Below are 14196 nucleotides of genomic sequence, written 5' to 3'. Positions count from 1 at the left end.
CTCAAGTGAATCCAGGGACACAACCCAATTCTGACCTTGCAGCAGATCCTTGCTCTGTCTTGCTCACATATGGCTTTTCATACACACTACACTGTGATCTCAAATGCCCATGCAAAAGTGGAAGCAGCAGCAGATTGACTTTCAGTTGGCTTTTGTTGATTTCTTTCACAGCTGTAGGAAGAATTAACACTGGCACACCTGTCAAAAGAAGCAAGAGAGCCTGTTCTACAGCCAAGAGGCCACAGAGACAGGACAATAGCTCTGCAGCCCACCAAACCATGGGACCCTGCGCTCACAGGCTCCCTTCTCCTGTGCTGAACTCTATCCATCTGTCCCAGCAGCCATAATGCTCCTCACTGTATTGTGCACCCCAGCTTACCAAACACGTTCCCTTCGCACCATCACGGCACCCAACACAACACTCCTCCAGACACATTTGCAGGTACCTCAGAAATTTTGTCCAGCACATAGAAGGAGCTGATTTCCTGAAGTCCTTTCAGCTTCTCTGCTGACTGCACTATGTGCCACAGTTTCTCAAAACTAATCTGCTGTTTCAGAGAAACACGAGACTTATGAAGTGAACATGTCAATTCATTCACGATATACGCTCCTCTACAAATATGTAACACAGATTGGAACTGACATTCAAGATGACCCACACCCTATATAAGCCTCACAAAAAGTGCCTAGTTATTCACTTTTCCAGCTTGGCAAACTAAGCCTCCATACTCAGTGTCAAGCTAAAACATTTGTTAAAATAATTCTTGGCTTCCTTCCACTCCAAACAAATTCATCAGACAGATATTTCAAGTCATATTTTATTCAAGCAAGCAGAAGTAGGAAGGTACAAAAGTAGAAATGTAGGAGTCTTCATTAATTAGAATATGACTTTTTTTTTTTTGGTACACCTTTCTCTTCCGCATAAGGATAATGGAAGTTTCGGCTATTTTTGAGGTCACTGTCTCCAATTAAGAGAAATGCATGAGCTTTAAACAAATCAGACAACCGTGGAACAATTTTAATCCCTGAATGAATAAATCCCTTGGGGGACGTGGCTGCAGAGAAATCAATGGGCAATTCTATTAAGCCTTAACAGCAAATAAGGCACAATCTGGCTTCTACAATGAACCTCAAAGCCACAGATCCTGTCATAAGAATTTATCAGATTTGTGTGATCAGTCATCAGTGTACAGTCTGATTATACCCAGAGTATCTTCTGCTTACAGCAGCTGTTGGAACAGTGTTGTACTAGGCCATCTTTGAGTTAGGGGCTATAATCTTACGGCAGAAGTAAAGACGGAAATAAGTGTTAGCTGGGTGAATACTCATTTGTTCCACTGAACTCCTACTCTTGTCAGCACCCTGCTGTCCACTGACCTTACCTCCAGCCTCGAAGTGTAAAGAGAAGCTGTGACTGTGAGAAAATTGGCATTTGCTCCCACAGCAACACATAAATGACCTCCTTTGCCCTACAGACTGGAAGTGCCCTCTTTAGCTGTGGGATCAAACACAAATCATTCATACCATGCTATAAAAAGTCCACAGACTAGCACAGAAAATAGAACTGTGCTTTAAAAAAATCATCAAAACAGAAGATGCAATTTCCCCTCCCCTTCAATATACCTAAAAGCTCACCTACTGACCCCTGCCAGGGTAAGGACAAAATCACTTTGCTTGATGTGACCATATCTAGCCTGGCCATATCTAGGAGCCTCTGCCTCAGGCTGCATCTGCTGTTGTAAGTGAAACACTCTCAGGACTGTTCTGTGGCACCGGAGACAATGCTCGAAACCAGACTGCTAAATTCTCATGATCTTCAAAAGAGGTTGACTACATCCACTGTACTTGCTGCAAACCATCACCAGCCTATCCAACCATGATTGCGTCCAGGGCTGTTCCAACAACTCAAGATCAATGACAGCCTGGCTCAGGAACATTTCCTGCACTAGTAGTTTAGATGTATCTTCCCTGTCCACCTACCTGAATTCTTCAGATCTGTAGCATCTCCAAGGTACATGGCAACTGCCTTCTTTGCTCACAGAATTTCCTTTCCTTGAAATCAAGGTATGTGAACAAGGAAAGAGGGTGAAAATGACACACATACAGCTACTACCCAGACATGTCTGTATACTACAGACATGGCACACCCAGTGCTCACAAGTTCAGAAGTACTCCCTACAAGCACCCACTCTTTAGATAAATAGTTATTGAGGGCCAAGTTTTGACAGCTATTAAATACCTAAAGATAGAGATGGGAGCTATCACTTGCAGTGAATAGGAATCATTATCCAATAAGATCTACAGCAGGATTTTGAGGTTAGGTGTCTCCTTCCTATTGCAGTTGACTGGGATTTATCCCTGAAGATATTAAAAGCCTCTGTGTTGAGTGTGATGCCTTTGTTATCTCTTTACATGAAAGTACAATGTCTCCAATCCATTACATTGGCTTATGAAAGAAAGAAATACAGGAGTAATAGTACAGGCAAGTGTTTTCCTCCCTCTGCTGGGTAAAAAAAAATAACATCTGCATATTTCAGCTTTGCAATCTTGCTTCATGTCTATCTCTGAGCAAACAAACTGAAGTCCAGTGGAAGATGCTCAGGTAAATTTCAACACTACCTGGTAGTGTGAGACACAAGATAGGCAGAAATAGTTAAATAGTTTAATTCAAACTGGTTTGTCATTTGGTCAAAGAGGTTTTGTAGACATAATCAAAAAAAAGGAACCTTAAGTCATTAGAAAGAGCAAATAATTTTCACAGTGACACTTGACTTTTTCCCCCCAGCATCCTTTCACTGATGCAAGTGACCCAGAACTCTGTAATCTGCACAATCGGTTTAAAACATTGACATACATCTAGCACCTCACTTTAAAAAAATAAACCAATCAAGAAGCACAGCACTCTTCATCAGTCAGTTCAGTAGCAATTAGACAAACTGAGTTTACAGTCTGCACCATTCTTCATCTCACAATAAGATTTGAAAAAGAGCTAGGCTACAAGATTAAATAAAAAAAATCTATACTTGTGCTCCCATGATTTTGTATCAAATAACTTTTGAGAGAAGTACATATTTAATTGAATATTTGAGAGCAGTAATCTCTACAGTATCTTATAAAGCAGGCTGCTGAGGAACAAGAAACCCATGGACCAGATACAGCCTATGACTTCACTTTGATAATTTTGGACTGAGTGATTTGAGGGGAATGCATTAGGACAAGAAAAAAAAGTGAATCTGTGCCCTGTCAAATGGGTCTGACAGTTCTCCCTGGGCTGCAGTGAAAAAAATTCTCATTTCTCCTATAAACCAATACTAGGAGAAAATTATAGTGCACATTGACACAAGAAACTGTGTCAACTCCTCATTAACAGTTCCTATAAACCTTAATGGCAAATAAAAGGGACAAAAGTAAAAAATGTTGTCCTCCTTATTTTAAAAACAGATTTCTTTTCAGAGTTAACTTAGAAGTATTCATGTTTGGAAGCTACATCCAAAATACCTGAAATGGGCTCCATTTTCATAAACTGTTGAGTACTCCTCTCCATTAAAAAATCAACCTTTAGTTCATCCACCTTCAATGTCTCAAAGACATTAGCCACCTAGGACAGGATACTCCACTGAAATACACTAACTTGTCATTCTTCAAATACTCCTTTTTAAAATCCTGACACAACAGTCCTAATGAGAATAGCATTTTCTCTTTCTTGCTTGGATTATGTGCCAGTGTGGCAAAATTCAGCTACCACTAATAGCTTGAATGCACCAAGCAAGATTTGGAGAAGGATCTCTGCAAGTCTGCATGTTCATTCATGTTTGCAAAAACTGACATCACACAGATGAAGAGACTGATTGGCATATTTTAACTATTTGCTTAAATGATGATCAACTCTAGGTTTCTCATCTCCTCTTTTTGTTTCACACTGTCTTATATATTTTTGATGACATGCTGTTGAAGAAACTAAGGGCTGATTTCTCTTTGACTAATGACATTAAATAAACTCTATTTTATTATGATGCTGCCACCTATAGTCTTTCTGAACACCACACCACCTCTGCACAGTTTTGATTTGCATTTAGATTTCTAAAAATTGCATTGTTTATCTTTTGCTAAAACTTTCAACATCACCCCACCCAGCAATGAAAACATCAAATAAAATGTTTGAGGGGACACGCATTTGTCAGCTTTTCTCTGTGATTTCCAGCCCCGCCAAGTAATCTCCCCAGTTTTGGATACTCTGATGTTCTCTGATGAAGAGACTGCTTTCAGAAGGTCTGAGATGAACAGGTGACTCTGAGGTGAATATCTATTAAACCAGCATGAATGGTTCCTTTCAAACACCAGAGAGCATGCCTGAACACACTACACAACCAGCCTACAGTGCAGAAGACCAGATGGAAACCAGATCTGAAGTTTCTGTGAGGCCTAAAGGAGAACTCTCACCAGATACTCCCATATATACTTCATTCATGCTCTACTTCTGTACTCTGATTAGGATCACTAAGCAGAGACATTAATTCTCTTCCTCTCCCAATGTTTTCCTGTACTATAGTCTTCCGAAGCTAACTTATCATTAAATAAAAATCAGACCTCAAATAGACCAGACATACATGCCTTCCACTGCAGAGCAACACGCAAAGTGATGTGGATTTGGAATCTCCCCATCCTGTAGTCCTACCAGTTGAGACCTAAGCCGTAGGGATGTTTTGCACATTGCTCCTACCTATGGAACTGTTGACTCTATGGTGATGCATCAAACACCACTACACCAACTCAAAAGGCCTGTAGCTGCAGAAATTAGCAATTTGTTCTTCTTCTAGGAGTGGCATTAGAAGGACAGATAGATGTATCTTATGTCTGTCCCTCCTTAACCTCCAATTTGTCTGAGTACCTATGGAAACTCTTTCATGTTTCCATGGTCAGCTGATGCAGTGCAACTCCTGCATCTGCCCAACCCCCCAATACCTTGAAAAAACCTTAGTGGTACTGATTCCAGTATTAAGGAAAGAATGCCATAACCATCAGATTAAAAGAGCTACTAATTTTGATGGCATACAGTGCCCTGAGTCCTTTAAGTTCCATAATATATTGTATTTATAGCTTCTTTGTTCAGTTCTAGAATATTTTCCATTTTAGGAAGGAAAGAAATCTACTCAAGAATCAAACAAACCCCACAATTCTAAAATACAGGCAGCTGATTGCATCGTATTAGACAAGATGAGAAGATCGTACTGATTGCATCGTATTAGAAGATGAGGCAGTTCCTTTGTTATAGTCTGTCTCTTTAAATAGCAGAATTGCCAAAGCTGGTGTAATAAAAGAAGAATGACATGGAGAATGAGAACTGTGTAATCTTCCCATCTCAGTCACCACTTTAAGATACAAAGGAGTAAAAATGCTACCTGTCTCCATTGCCCAGAAATTTTATGTGCTGCAGATAAAAAACAAACAAACCAAAATACACTGAGTTTTTCGCTTTTCAGGGATACAATATTAAACAATTTCATTAAAAATAATTTGACTTTTTAAAAAATAAACTCATTTTCTGAAAAAAAAAAAAAAGGGGGAAAAACAGAGCTATTGTGTATTTTTATCCATTGAACAAACAAACTCTTTATGGGGACAGTATCTTAGTGCAAGCTGAAGCACTTTTTATAACTGTGTACTCTCAAACGTGTCTCACCTGTAAATGCAGATATCATCCGTAAAATCATTTAGGTTTCCATAAAAGAAAAAGTTGTGCTGTCAAGTACTCTCAAGACATTTTCCTTGAAGGATTCTTTTCAAAGCTACTTCTGTCTTAACTTAGCAACAAACTTCAGCAGAGAACCAGCTGGCAGAGGACACCACTGAATGTACATGCCAGCTTATACACGTGTAGGTTTTCCACACTCCTGGAGCTGACTGATAAAGTCTGCTCTGAAGCAGCTGGGAGCATGGAGAACCACAGGCCTGAGAATTCTGGGAAACAAAATGCACTGGAAGAAATACCAAAGAAATCAGTGTCCTGTTTTATCTCATTCTCTTTGAACATCAACAGGCTGGCTAAAAAAACATTTGCCCTAAGTAAATACTCTAGTAATTACACTTCACTAGACTCATTCAAGGTCATGAAGAGTCAATGGTGATCAACTGCTAAAAAGTCCCACTTCATCTCTTATGCCTGTTTTGATGCATATTTCTCTGAGTCATTGATTTAATATTCCTCTTGATTATTCCAAAATTTGTCAGAATTTAAGGCATCACCAATGGCTAGAGTGAAATTTACTCCCAAGGTGCATTTCAAAAATGCTGCACAAAAGCAGATACATCATCTGCTGTTTAAAGAGTTCCAAGACAATTTTCTGTTACACTCCTACAACTACTGGATAAGCCTCTATTGCCAAGAGGAATTCTGTTAACTCCCTTTGAGGCTATATAGAGTATACGCATCAGGGGTAATAGGATTTGCAAGAGGTATGAAAACAGTACAATGGTACCCTTGAAATTAGGACAATGATTATTTAAGTCTGAGCTTCACTAGAAGCATCACTGCTGATAGTTTTCACAGAAACATCTACTTATACATTTACACTCTGCTCCCATACTGCTGTCTGTATTTTCCCAGGGGGCAATAGACCCAGTTGCTTGGCTTTGAGCTGCCAAGACTTTTAGTTTCATCCTGTTATAACTCATCAAACAGATGCAGGCATTTTACACTCAGAATCCTACAACCCACTATGTGCAGTCTTTATAGACACAAAAAACCAGAATACTCCAGAATTCCTGTACTGATTGCATTGTTTACTTTTATGCTTAATTTCAAAACTTTCCATTTTAAATGTATTTCAGAGCAATCAGACTCTTATATGGCACTGTTTTACCCACATCTACCTCCAGAAAGTTAATCAAATACTGTATCAGGAAGATCTTTCCATTAATGACTTTGAGATGACACAGATTTAATGAGCCTATCTTAGCTTAACCCTCTTCATGTGTAGTGTGGAAGGAGAGAGACTGCAGTACCACACTGAGAAGGCACTGGGGAAGGATTTGTGCAAGTATTGACCAGTTCAAAAACAAACTGAGACGAGCTTATCAAATCCAAATAACTCTGAGGGAGTTCTGCTGTCTTGAGGATGAGCAGCAACGTACAGAAATGCTTTGGTACAGATAAAGCCATCATCCTTAAGTGACAACATCCATGAATGGATGTTTCACTGCAATAAAATGGGTAGGTAAATGGTCTCCTTTCCTGACCTTTTTGCACAGACTCTATTTAATAATACAGAAACATAAATCTTGCAGCAAGAGAAGACTGTATATTTAATACCTTGGATAAATTACATTTTATGACTGAACTTCCATCTCTCTTGTGATTATTAACTCTCTTCCAGTATATGCACAGCTGGAAAATAAAGCAGCTTCTTCTAAGAGCATCTTACAATCCTGGCATGTACAGCCTTCATTCTATTGCCTTCCAACAAAGATTCCCATGTTCAAGTGGACATCCTTGAGTATTTTGGACTTCAACAAACTAGCCATATTCAGTTCATCAGCACCTACAATTGCAGAAAGACACTTCTAGGCTTCTGTAACAAAAAGATAAATGAACTGTGCATTGCTGGGTATATGCTACATTTAGTGGGCCAAAGCCTGAGCTTGCTGTTAGGAAGCAAGATGGCAGAGAACAAGAGAACTGATGGATTCCAGATGTGCAGGGCACTGGACAAGAGATCTGTGACATACTAACAACAGACTTCAGAGCCACCTTCACTTCCTGCACAGTGAGTGCTCTGCAGGTCCCTATCTACAATGTGTGTTGGTTATACTCTTCAATCAAAGACTGGCTGTGCTCGAAACACACATCTGAAATCAAGAGTGGAACAGATGGGCTGTGAGGCAATGACCATTTATTAAATCTTCACACAAAACAGGGAGAACCTGTCTATGTACTGTTAGACATTGATGATTTCACTTTTGTGCTGGTGAATCTGAAATGCAGCTTTGCTACTGCAATAAATATTTGCCTGGGACATTTCCATAATTCAATCCTATTTTCAGCTCTTTGGTAACAGTTCAGTGCCAGTCCTTATTATTTAGGAGGTTTTTTCCTCCTTTTTGCTGCTCTTTTGTCACGATAGTAAATACTGAGGCTACCAGCCAAGTACTGTACAGCTGTTAATGTCCTGCACGACAGAGAGGACAGCAGAGGCTGTCAGCACCACCACAGGCTGAGTGGGAGCAGAACCCTTTCCTCTGTAGAGCTCAGTGGCAGGCAGCACACACTCGTATTCCCATCCACTGCCTTAGAAGCAACACTGCCAGGTTAGTTGGGTTTTTTCCAAGAGAATAATTAGACCCTATACACCCAGAAACACATGCTAAATAAAACATTTTTAATTAAAAACACAACAGAATTTAAGTTCACAAGGTCTCTGTGAAAGCAAAGAAACATGACCTTCTACTTTCTCTAAACTCTGACATCTGTACATAGATAAACTAATTACCCATCACTATAAACAACCACAGACAGTTCCTACCTCGTCACTGGATAAGCCTAAATGCACCTGATCCCTTTCCTTTAATGATAAGCCAACTCTTACCCTGAAAACGCCTTCTTTCAATGATTAAAGAGCTACAAGGCAAGTGCCAGTAATAAAGTTACATTTTTTTTTCGTTCTGTAATCTAATCTTTGCCCTGTGGAAACTGCTGATGAGAGCTCAGTTCCACTTAAAATTTACATAAAAACAATCCCTATCATGTTGCATGGGAAAAGACTGTTGCCCCAGTGTTTATTGGCATGGTGATACAAAGACTGAGACATCACTCTGATGCAACAAATTATGTACAGCCTTGTATCAGCATCAAACAGGCTTTGATGTATGGTTGCTATTTTTGGAAGCTAATGATCTGTGAGTGATAAAGCAAATGAACTTCTTAATGATGACAAATACAGGAGATTGTACAGCACTGAACAGAGAACACAATGTCCAACCAAAGAAAGATTTATGGGAGATAGTTATGGTACCTAAGATTTATAATGGCAAAATAAGAGAACAGGAAAAGTTTCTGGAAGATCTTGTGTGTCTATCTGGAATAACAATTTACAAAGGATGGAATGTATAGTCCACTGCATGCTTCTAGCTGATACTAACATTGCTTTTGGTATTTATATGCATATAAAGCATAAGACATGCAGTACTTTATCCAATTCAAATACAATTATAGTAGCTATAGAAAAAAAAAAAAAGGGTCTTTAACTAGTGTGAAAATATGCAAACAGTTAGTGTTTATATTGTTGGGGTGTTCCTGTAAACTTCTCTTTATATATAGGGTGGTTTTCAGCTAATTGTGTGGCAAAACTGGCAAGCTGATGTTTTCACAACCAAAATTTCATTGTGCTCTTAAAAGGTTTTGAATTGAAGAGATTCCTATACAGTAACCTAAGATCCATCAGTAGCAATTAAAATTCAATACACTAAATATACTATGGATAGTAAAATTTGTCAACAGAAGATAGCATAATAATGAAAACAATGCATTTGTGGTATTTCAGGTCTCATGTCTGAAAGATATTAAAGAGGGGGGAAAAGTCACACAATTTATGGCTAATTTCAGGGTAGAGGATCGGTCAGCATTTTGAGAGATATTTGAGGAATGGGAGAGAAAAAGCCACAGCCTTTGAGGTCAAAAATACACTGCCTGCTGAGCTCGGCCTTCTCGCAGGGAGCCGGGCTGGTGGGAGCACAAGCCTGTTCACCTCAATCCAGTTCACACCTTCCAGAAACCTGGACCCGCCGGTCGCGAAGGAGCCGTTTGTGCACATGGAAACCTGCGTCCCACTAGGTACGCGTGGCCTCTAAATTAAACGCTCTCTTTCTTCAGGTTAAGCGTCTCCCGTCGCTGTGCTCGCAGACAAACAGCTTCCTGAGGAGAAGTGGGGAAGGAAGCGAAGCCCTGCCCGCCCCCCAGCCTCCCCCGACGGCAGCGCCCGCGGCTTGGCCCGAGGGAGCCGCGGCCCGGCAGGTCCCGCTCTGCCCTCACTCACCTGCAGCCCGTGTGGGGCGGCGCGGCCTCGGCGGCCCGGGGCGGCGGCACAGCGGTGCGGGCGGCGGGGAGCGGCGGAGCCGGGCGGCGCGGACCCATCCGAGCCGCGGACCTGCCGCCACCTGCCCGCGGGCCTGCCCGCTCCTCCCCGGGCCCGCCGCCACCTGCGGCCCAGGACCCGCCCGCGGCCGCGGGGCCAAAGGCGAGGCGAGCCCGCGGCGCTGCCCCGGGGCCGGGCGGGGTGCGGCGCTCAGGTGTTTTCCACCTCGGCAAGACATTGACCGCGGCCGGGTCACAGAGCCACGCGGGGGTGAGGAGGGAGGAGGAGCGGACCAGGCACTGGGATAGGGCGATTTCAACACTACAACTTTCCACCTCGGCTTTTCTTTCCCCCTCCGCCTACCCTAAGTGGCTTAAGGTAGCGACGAGCCATCTCCAGGTTATATTCTCGAGCGAGTGTTGGAGGTGGCGGGGCAATTGCAGCACGTAGCTACAGTCAGGATCCTTGCGGTGGTATCTGGTGAAAGGCTTTGGCTGAAGCTGCTTGCATCTGTGAACAGTAGTGCCCTCGGATCTTCAAATGGGGTGTTTCAAGCTTAGCTTCTGTGCAAGAGGTGAGAAAGGAAGGCTGGACGAACCGACTGGAAGAATTGACCAAAAAAACATCAGGTAGTTGGTTCCTCACTTCGGCATCTTATCTATTTTAATAAACTTCTCTCAAACTTGTGAGTTCTGGTTTCAACATGAGCACTTTTTTTTTTTTTTTTTCCCCTAAAGAGTCTCTCCCGTGTAAAGTCAGTGAGTCTGAGAACAGCACTTCTGGATAGAAAATACAGGTGTAACCAGATAAATGAATGAACACCACACTACACAGACTTGCAGTCCAAGGTAAAAGCATTAGAGTGAAAAATGCTGTGGAGATTGCTTGTTTCTTAGGGCACTGATAAGGAAGGCAGAAATGAAAATGGAAAGCTGGTGCACACTGACTTCAGTCTTAAAATGAAAAATCATTTCAACACTACTTCCAGAGCAGTCACTGTGGTCAAAAAAGAAATTCAATTATAGGTTTTATTTCTGCCAAGTAGCATTGTTTTAAAAATATTCATGCTATACTGGCAAAAGTGATTTTATAAAATATTTCTATGTGCAGGAAAGACATACCCTGATGTAAAGCAAATCTGAGAAGTACATTGTTCACTTGCTCGGTTGCACTGCAACTCTGACAACAAAGACATTTTCTGCTTTGTGTACTCTATATAATTGCTTGGGTGTAGGCTGCATTCAAGATAAAAAATGTTTGTTCTTCTCCCACCTCAGGAAATAAAAGCACCAAAAATACAACATAGATGAGAAGCATAAGATAGGAAACTTCAAACTAAGCTTAGACTTATGCATCTGCTGAAATAAATTATTAAACTGCTTCATGGATTTTAATAAAAATCAAATGTGGGACAGCCTAGAGAAAAATCAAATTACAGTATATTAGAGAGTCAGGTTAAAAAAATCCATTGGAAGGGAACATCATTTCAGGCCATACCTTTATATATAATGTTTTAATTACAAACAAATATTGTTTTTTCAAAGTTTATTAATAAAAAATCTGATCCTTGTCATGAAATAAGGTTGTGTTTTGATATATTCAATCCAAGTGGAGTCACATGAAAATTTTATCCATCTTAGCAATTCTTTTTTTTCTGTTTGGAAAGTGTCCAAAATGTAAAACTAACTGAAATACCTTTCCACATGTTCAGATAACAGTGCATGTTAATACCACAAAGCTATGTATGATTCATTCATCTTCATTTCACTTACTCCCTCTGCTGGGAATTAGCATGAAAGTTCAGAAGATCAGAGAAAAGATCATTAAGAGTGCAACATACATTAAAAAGCCTCTTTTGCTTCTTTTAATAAAAGATCACACTTCTTTACAGACCCTCCATTCTGTATCAGTAAATCAATTTGCATCTCTTGTTGCAGGGCTATTCACCCCAAAATGATGAGGAAGGAGAAGCTAATGCAAATTAACTAGTTAAATATATATATATTGGAATATATATACCAAGATCTTATGCATTCTACTATATCATTGTAACTGCCAATATCAAAGATTAAATAAATACAGAAAAGCAACTGAGTAACAGAACTGCTAAATTATTCCTGATGCTGATAGACATGTTGCTAATACCTCACTGCTTACACTGACACCGACAGGATTAATTGGTCCAAGAAGGGGGTAGAAGGGATAGAACAAAAAATTCAATTGTAGTACTACCAAACACTACCCCATACCATGAACATTTTTTCTTCTCAAAGACTAAAACCACTTGCTTTAACATTGACAGCAGAATCTTAACTCCAATTATATGTTACTAAAGTTCAAGCTTTATTAGTGACTGAAAAGAAGAAAAAGAAAAGATGGAATGATGGCCGTGGTCAACAAGGGGTCAACAACAGATGTCATATTGTAATGGAGATACCACTCTGTATCCATGCATCCTGCTTCTTCTAGTATGCAGAAAAGATAATAAGGAGGAGGATACCAGAGATACTGAATTCTTTCTTCTACAAACCCTGTAAACCAATTATGCTCAAGTGAAATATCTTCTACTGAGTAGTGGGGACAGTTTCCATTGCCACAGGTAAGCAAACTTAGTGAGAAGCAACTCTATTACCAGTGGCTAAAAATTATAATGAATATTTTTACAAATACTGTAGGTCTCTTTCTTATGCAAACCACATGATTTTAGGTCATAACAGCATAGCTGAATTTAAAATACTCTTATTTTTTATAAAACCACAAATTGTTTTTTCAGGTTTGCCTATGTAAAAATATTGTGGTAAGAGGCAATTTAAATATATGTATAAAAATCAAGTATAACATTGTTCATAGTTGCAAATAAGTGATACAAATGATAAATAGATTTTTTTGGGGGTGTAGGTCTCTTTCCAATCAAAATATTGTAACTAAACAACGACAAGAAAATCACAAGTAACCCACATCATGAGGAAATAGATACTATCACAAAGTGTGTAACACATTTCAGGCTGGGCATATACAACAGTAATTCCTGGTTATTGAAAAAATTAAGATGTATTACAGATTAGAGTATTTGCAACCAAAAGTAAAGAACTGTAAAAACTCTGAGCTCATTGACCTTTAATATTCAGTCATGGTCTGAAGGTTTCTAGAATATACTGTAGGGGCAGTACATACAATTCCCAACCAACAAACACTGTTCCAGTCCTCTTGGGCTATTACTAGAGACACTGCCAACAAGCACATTTAAACATATTGTTTGAAAACTTCAGCAAATTAATTTTTTTTTTCTTTCTTTCAGTTTCTGACTTAAATCAGACATAGGGGTATTGCCACTACAGTGATCCTGCTCTCTGAATATACTCACTTGAATGGTTTTTTTTCTTAACCCTCAAAAATTATGCAGCAATTAATTGCTGTCAGAAGTCTGAATGTCATCACCGTTGACAAAAGTTCCTTTGGCTCCATCCATGATATTGTAATCCCCTTGCAATTTTCCTGCAAAAAAAAAAATCAAAGTTTTCATTTCAAAAACATTTTTAAGGAAAGGCTAATCCTAATAAAAAGGTTATTACTTTACCAGAGTACTCAAGAAAAAGCAGGTTTATTACATATTGATATTTATACCTCATATTCCTTTATTCCTCTCTGCATAAGAGAAGAGTTTTTAAGTCCAAATTGCTTAAGAATCTTCTGATTTTACTTTTTAGGTGAGCACCTAGCCCCCTTTACTGACTTTTTTTATTATGTTACATGGAAAAGCATCATTATTGCAACTAAAGAATTACTTTTTAGGACATGGGCCTCTGCACAGCATATCCACTCCTGAAAAGAACTCCTTTTATCTGCACTAAGTTTATCTAATATCTGCTTCTCATCTTCTAGATGATAGAGTATTAGTTTTATAGACCAAGATCACATATCTCAAACTGTTTTGTGATCATCTTCTAGGAAAAAAAAATCAATACGACAGTATGATTGCAAAACAACAAATCTCTTTCTCATCTTCCAGGATAATGAAATTATCATCTTCTCTCATCTGGGAAAAGTGTACAATATGCCTTTTAATAACTGCATAATGTGGCAATGGTTAATATCATTATGTCTGCTCCTACAGTCTTTATTTATTACT

General features: G+C 39.6%; 1 protein-coding gene and 1 long non-coding RNA gene across 4 annotated transcripts in view; one reads left to right on the top strand and one right to left on the bottom strand.

Moving 5' to 3' along the window:
- The window catches only part of CRACDL (CRACD like), a 65724-nt gene extending 55534 nt beyond the window's left edge, over positions 1-10190 (bottom strand). For 2 of the 3 annotated variants that reach the window (XM_053935939.1, XM_053935941.1), the window contains exon 1: positions 10029-10190. In XM_053935939.1, the coding sequence (XP_053791914.1) occupies positions 10029-10126 (98 nt within the window). In that variant the 5' untranslated portion in view covers positions 10127-10190. The remainder of the gene's footprint in view (positions 1-10028) is intronic. The other variant, XM_053935942.1, reaches the window with a different exon arrangement.
- Positions 10191-13488, top strand: LOC128784379 (uncharacterized). The gene is made up of 3 exons (XR_008429461.1): positions 10191-10696; positions 10805-10915; positions 12005-13488. It is a non-coding gene; the product is annotated as an uncharacterized LOC128784379 (long non-coding RNA).
- The last annotated feature ends 708 nt before the right edge of the window (positions 13489-14196 follow it).

The sequence above is a fragment of the Vidua chalybeata genome, chromosome 2, assembly GCF_026979565.1.
Source record: "Vidua chalybeata isolate OUT-0048 chromosome 2, bVidCha1 merged haplotype, whole genome shotgun sequence".
NCBI classification, from domain to species: Eukaryota; Metazoa; Chordata; class Aves; order Passeriformes; family Viduidae; genus Vidua; species Vidua chalybeata.
The sequence above is the reverse complement of the archived record's forward strand: the minus strand, read 5'-3'. Positions and strand labels throughout refer to the sequence as shown.